Raw genomic sequence first — 6,826 nt, 5'->3', positions numbered from 1 at the left:
AGCCCTCTCTGAATAAACCTATTTTTTTATGGCTTAGAGACTTAAGTTTCCTTTATTTGCATTCCTATGGTTAGAAATTACACAATACCTCCATGCCTCAGACGACATGCTTTTCTGAAATTTCTAAAAAATAACGACTTTTGGGCAAAACGAGATAATTTTAAACACTTTGAAACCACCCTGGAGTGTTCATGAATGCATAAATGGAGTCTATGAATCTATTGAGGTAGTAATGGACATCTCTCCTATGGGCCCAAAGACCATGGTGGCCTCAAATTGACATAAGATTTGTGAAAAAATATCAAAATTTCTCCAAAAGGGACCAAAGACAGCTTTTCCTCCTCACAGATACATTGATTATAATTCTGATGGAGTCTCTGTGAATATATGTGTGTGTATGTATGGGGGCAGAGAATTGAGGCAAGAGACTGGACCCTTTTTGTCTATAGTTGTGACAAATCAGGCATGCTTATTCACAAAATCCCTGAGTTCTAGATCTCATCTTACTAATACTGTCCTTCTTTGACATTTTCAATCTTGGGTTAGAATTATGGGTAAAAGATGCCAGATTTTGTTCAGAAATATTTTATTTGTTTGTTTATTTATTTATTTTAAACCCTTAACTTCTGCGTATTGGCTCCAAGGCAGAAGAGTGGTAAGGGTAGGCAATGGGGGTCAAGTGACTTGCCCAGGGTCACACAGCTGGGAAGTGTTTGAGGCCAGATTTGAATCTAGGACCTCCCGTCTCTAGGCCTAGCTCTCAATCCACTGAGCTACCCAGCTGCCCCCATGTAGTAACATCTCTATCTGGTAACACTATAATATTCTGCTGATAAAGGTCAGCACTTGAAGAAGAAAGGATATCTTTTAACAACTAGTGGCATAGGAGGAACAAACACATCAGTGTAGCTAGTCTTCTAGCTTGCTGATTTGGGTGTTTTTCTTCTTTATCCCAGTCTATCCCTTAAACATGGACAGTAAGACTTTTTAGCATTTGGGTAATTTGGTTCAATAAGAATAAAGACAATAATTTTCAGTCACTGTAATGTTATTCAACTGTATATTATTTAGTTTATTGCAAATACCGGTGAACAGTGGTCAATAAATAGTTTTGTTGTCTTCCTTTTAAGAAAATGAGAAAAAGCTACTGGAGCAACTTGGAGTTTCCCTTTTCTATTGGGTTCTTTTTTAGTTTGATTCTAAATCTTTCAGCAAAATGAATGCTCTTTCATACATGCTTTGCGTTCCTAAGGTTTCTTTCCAGTATAATTCCTTTGGTACAGAGTAAGCTGAGGAAGGCTTTCCCACAACATTACCCTTTTTAGGTCTAGTCTGAATTCCCAGATGTCAATTAAATTCTATTATGTGGCAGAAGGCATTCTCACATTTGTTACATTTATATTTCTCTCCAATATCTGATCCAAGTTAAGTGCCGAGTTCTGGAAGCTTTCCTACATTCATTTGATTCCACAAGATTTTTCTCGAGTATGGATTTTCTGATGTCCTGTAAGTCCTGACCGTCGATAGAAGGCTTTGCCACATTCATCACATTCGTAAGGCTTCTCACCAGTATGAATTCTCCGATGTCGAGTAAGCTGTGTGCTCCGGCGGAAGGCCTTCCCACATTCCTTACATTCATATGGTCTGTCATCAATATGAATTCTGTAATGGGAAATAAGGTAGGAGTTGCAGTTGAAGGATTTCCCACATTTAGTACATTCGTAAGGTCTCTCTCCAGTATGGATCCTCTGATGTTGAGTAAGTGCTGTGCTCTGGTGGAAGGCCTTCCCACACACCTTACATACATGAGGTTTCTCTCCAGTATGAATCCTCCGATGTCGAGTAAGAGTTGGGCTCTGGTGGAAGGCCTTTCCACATTCATTACATACGTAAGTTTTCTCTCCAGTATGAATTTTCTGATGTTGATTAAGTCCTGTCCTTTGATGGAAGGCCTTCCCACATTCCATACATTCATAAGGCTTCTCTCCAGTATGAACTCTCTGATGCAGAGTGAGAGCTGTGCTCTGGTGAAAGGCCTTCCCACATTCTTTACATATGTAAGGTTTCTCTCTCGTGTGAGTTTTCTGATGTTGAGCAAGTCCTGCCCGCTGATGGAAGGCCTTCCCACATTCTGTACATATATATGGTTTCTCTCCAGTATGAATCTTCCAGTGTTGAGTAAGAGCTGGACGATGGCGGAAGGCTTTCCCACAATCTTTACATACATAAGGTTTCTCTCCAGTATGAATATTTGGAGGCTGAGGAAGTTGTGTGCTCTGGTGGAAAGACTTCCCACATTCATTACATTCATAAGGTTTCTCCTCATTGTTCTGCTGGCTTTCTAGCCAGGTATCATATTCAAAGGCTTCTTGCAATTTGGAGATACAAGAGCCATCCCTGGAGACTTTTTCCTGGGATGATACTTCCAAAGAAATGTCCAGCTTTGAAGTGGCCAGCTTGGTTTCAAGTCTAGTCTCAAAATCTGAAAGAAAGTTTTATGTCTAAATATTTTTGAATCTGCTCTTGTACCTATGATCCTACCTTCTGTTTCCATCCAGACAAATTAGTGTCAAATACTAAAATATAGGCTAGATAATATGGCCCCATGTTTGCAGTGATTACAAAAAGGTGTTGTACTTGTTGACAAAACAACCTTGTTAGGTAACGATGTCAGTTCTTCATTTTCTAAATGAGGAAAATGAGTCTCAGTCAAGTCAAAGCAACAAACGTTTATTAAGCATCTATAATGTGCAAGGCACTAAACTATCTGCTGGGCAGATGAGGTAATCGCTGAGGGGAGGCCCTAGCATTAAGGGGGAAAATTAAGGAATTTTTTTTTACAGTAAGTCTCTCTGATAAAGTCCTCACTTCTCAAACATATAGCAAGTCACATTTATAAAAATTAAGAGCTATTTCCCAATGGGAAAATGCTCAGAAGATATGAACAGAAAAAATGGAAGATATCAATAGTCATACGAAAAAATGTTCTAAATCACAAATACTTAAGAGAAAAGCAAATGAAAATAACTAAGGCACCACCTCACACCCATCAGATTGGCTGACATAACAGAAAAGAAAAATGACAAATGTTGGAAGGAGTTTGGAGAAATCGGGACACTAATGTACTACTGATGGAGTTGTGAGCTAATCCAACCTTTCTGGAGAACAATCTGGAATGACTCCCAAAGGGTTATAAAGCTTTGCATGCCTTTTGACCCAGCAATACCACCACTGGATCTGTATGTCAAAGAGATCAAAGAAAAAAAGAAAAGGATCTACAGATATCAAAATATTTCTAGCAGCTCTTTTTTGTGGTGGCAAAGAATTAGAAATTGATGGGATGCCCATCAATTGGGGAATGGCTGAATAAGTTGTGGTATATGATCACAAAGATAAAAGAAATGATAAGTGGGATAGTTTCAGAAAAATCTGGAAAACTCAAATGAAATGATGAAAAGTGAAGTGAGCAGAACCCGAAGAACACTGTACACAGTAACAGCAATATATGAAAGACTTGGCTACTCTGACCAAGACAATAATCTGAGCCAATTCCAAAGGGCCTGTGGCCAAAATGCTGTCCGCCTTCAAAGAGGAAATGATATATTCTGAGAACAGATTGAAACATATTTTTTTTCTTTTGTTTTTCACAAGATGGCTAACATAGAATTAAGTTTTACACGACTTCACAGTAAACTGACTATCATTTCCTGCCTTCTTAATGGGTGAAGGGAGTGTGAAGAAAGGGTGAAGGAGAGAGGAGAATTTGGAACTCAAAACATTTTTAAATGAATGTTAAAAAAAAATTAAAGTGCTGCCTCCAGAATGATCTGCTGAGATGTGGTCTGTAAGAACCTACCTACCTGGCTTTTCCTCACTCACCTGGACAGCTGGCTGCTGGGACCTCTCCCTCAGGCACCCAAGGACCTTCCACTTGCTCCAACTGGTAAATCATATCTGGTTTGGAAACTGCAAGCCCTGCTCATTGGAAATTGGAGAGACAGCTTGAATATAAGCTCTATCCCTTCTCTCTCTGGGGACAAGTAGGTATATTAGGAACACCCACATGGCAGAACAAGGACACAGAACTGTGTTCCTAAGACATACAGGGAAATGGGTCATGGAATCAATTTGGACTGGTAAAGAAAATTCCTTCGCCCTGCTAAGAGGATAAAAACATTTCACACAGCGGGCAGCTCCCCTTTGGGGGAGGATCTCTGACTAGAGGAAGCACAGCCTCACAGAAATTGGATACTGCCCATTTCCAGCCACAGAAATGAAAGAACTTTTTACTATGGTCTATATTGAAGCACCCTGTCTCTTGACCATGTAAGAATTAGGAGCCCCTGACCTCTGAATGAGAAATAACTGCTTGACCCCCGCCCAAAACACACTGAAGAAAGATGCCAAGTCTACCCATGAGCATAGGTGGACCCTGGGCCCCAAAAGAGCTGACCTTACCCAGCCAGACCAGGTTCTGGTAGTTCTCCAGCATCACGTCCCTGTACAGCTCCTTCTGAGAAGGGTGCAGTTGCCCCCACTCCTCTGGGGTGAAGTCAACGGCCACATCCTTGAATGTCACCAATTCCTGAAATAGCAAATATACCTGTGGATACCACCTAGAACTACCTGACGTCAGACTGTAAGCTCCCCAGGGCTTGGCACATCATAGGTATTTAATCAAATGATTAACTGCTATGGCACCAGGAAGAAAGTAAAGAGGATGGAGCTGGCCAGGATCAGGTCTCAGAGTGCTCCATCCCAAATACCTACTAAACCCCCTACTGTACATGTAAGCATAAATGAGATTCTGAAGCACGTCCCCAAAGGGGAAGAGAGGCTTCTGTGGATACTTCAGTCTTTACCCTCAAAGAGCACAGAAAGGTGCAGAAGGAGAAGAATTAGGAAAAGGTCACTCGATCTGTCAATGAAAAGATGACCGGTGAGTTTGGAGTAACGTTTTCAGTTGAATGATGAAGTCAGAAGCCAGATTACCGGAGGTTCAGAAGAGAGGAAGAGGAGAGCGACTGTGGGCACTGAGTAGTTCCAGTTTTATAAGGAGTTTAGCAGAGAAAGAGAGAGAAGCGAGAGGGTAACAGCTAGCTGGCAGTGATGGAAGCTTCAGAGGGCTAAAAGACGGATCAAACTGATTCAGTTCCTCCTGGAGTAAGCCCAGCCCACTCAATAGTTGTCAGACAAAGAACTCCAATTCATGAAAGAAAAGAGGAAGACACAAGAACTGGTGCAAACTGAGGTCAGCAGAACCAGGAAATGAAAATACTCAATAATCACAACAATATAAATGGAAAGGACAATCACATACTTTTGACCTGAATGCTCCAAGATATTCTAATGGGGGTCACTGGGTGGCTCAGTGGATGGAGAGCCAGGCCCAGAACCAATCTGGCCCCCACTGCCTAGCCATTATCACAACGCCTGATTCTAAGACAAAAGGGAAGAGTTTTTTTAAAAAAATCACAACAATCAAACTTAGCCCAAAAGAATGAATGACAAAGTGTGTGTGCTATACACACTGTGGCCCTGTGCTAGGGATACAAAGAGACAAAAGGAAGGCAGTCCCTGCCCTGGAGCTCAGAGACTATATGTGCCAAGTCTCAATTTTTCAAAATGGTAGAAGCAACAGCTCTTCCCACTGGATGCCCTTTGGTGTCTAGTTGCCTGCCGTTAGTCAGAAGGGCGAAGGCGGGGAGGAACAGAGTTCAAGGGATCTGGGAGGCTCCGGCAGGAGAGCAGGAAGGAAAAGTCCATCGCGAGGCACCCTTTCGCCATCCCCGAGCAGCTTCTGCTTTCGGTCAAAGCTCCCACCTAGGCTGTCATTTTCCCAAAGAGTATAACTAAGTCCTCGACATCCCTCTTACACCTACGAATCCTTTGACGAGGTTAGTAATCAGAAACACAAAGCACAACCCCCAGCACATGTTCATTCCTCGCCCCAGCAGACCCTCCCCATTAATGATGACATGACCGACATTCTCAGCTGCATTTCTATTCCAAGTGCCCAAGGGGCATCCCTAGGTGACATTTTCATTTGAACCTACAGAGTCCAGGAATGCATCAATAATACAGACACGCATACCCACATACAAATTAGAATGATCACGAGCACGTGTGTGCGCATATTCATGTTTATACATATATGGACATGTATTTCATATGTACACATATACTGTTTTATACACTTATAATATGTCTATACACACACATTAAGGCCATACCAATTCCCTTCAGAAGAGAGAATGAAACCTCATGAGAGAGCACATGATTTACAAAAGGTCCCCAGTTACTCCTGACTTTCCCAGGTCTTACAGTGAAAGGGGAAAGGCCTGAGGGCAGCTTCTTCCCCCCTTTGGGGCCCGGCCTCCAGCACTCACTAGGAGGGCACTCAGGCAAAGAACTAGGGTCCCCTCTGATGCTCAGTTTCCTCAGCTACAGAATAGGAATATTATTCTGGATTACTAAGAGGTTTCTGTGATCTGATTTTAAATCTTCATGTGGGCTACAAATATTTTCTATCATTTTAAAGCATTTTGGACGTCCTTCTCATTAGCCAGCTCAGTCCGGGGTATAGGGTGACACTGAATCTCTTGACAAAGGATGGAGAGGGGAAGAGCAAATGAGGAAACACCCTCTGGGAAAGCATCTCAGTGTGGCAGAAAGAGCTGGAGGTACCGCTCTGCTGCTTATGACCTGTGTGACTATGGACGAGTCATTTCCCTTTCCTGAGTCTCAGTCTTCTCTTCTATAAAAAGGGAGAGGGGACTGGACAAAAGATCTCTAAGGCACCGCCTTGGCCTGATTCCTGATGGGC

General features: G+C 42.2%; 1 protein-coding gene across 1 annotated transcript; it reads right to left on the bottom strand.

Moving 5' to 3' along the window:
- Window positions 1–1,061: 1,061 nt before the first annotated feature.
- LOC123230437 (zinc finger protein 501-like) lies at window positions 1,062–6,092 on the bottom strand. Its single transcript, XM_044656598.1, has 4 exons — window positions 6,057–6,092; window positions 4,459–4,603; window positions 3,876–3,975; window positions 1,062–2,469 (listed from the first exon to the last, which is right to left on the bottom strand). Exons 1-4 carry the CDS (start codon window positions 6,090–6,092, stop codon window positions 1,458–1,460), a joined length of 1,293 nt encoding a protein of 430 aa, XP_044512533.1. The 3' UTR covers window positions 1,062–1,457.
- Window positions 6,093–6,826: the final 734 nt, after the last annotated feature.

Source organism: Gracilinanus agilis, chromosome 1 (genome assembly GCF_016433145.1).
Source record: "Gracilinanus agilis isolate LMUSP501 chromosome 1, AgileGrace, whole genome shotgun sequence".
NCBI classification, from domain to species: domain Eukaryota; kingdom Metazoa; phylum Chordata; class Mammalia; order Didelphimorphia; family Didelphidae; genus Gracilinanus; species Gracilinanus agilis.
This window is presented reverse-complemented; position numbering and strand designations above follow the sequence as displayed.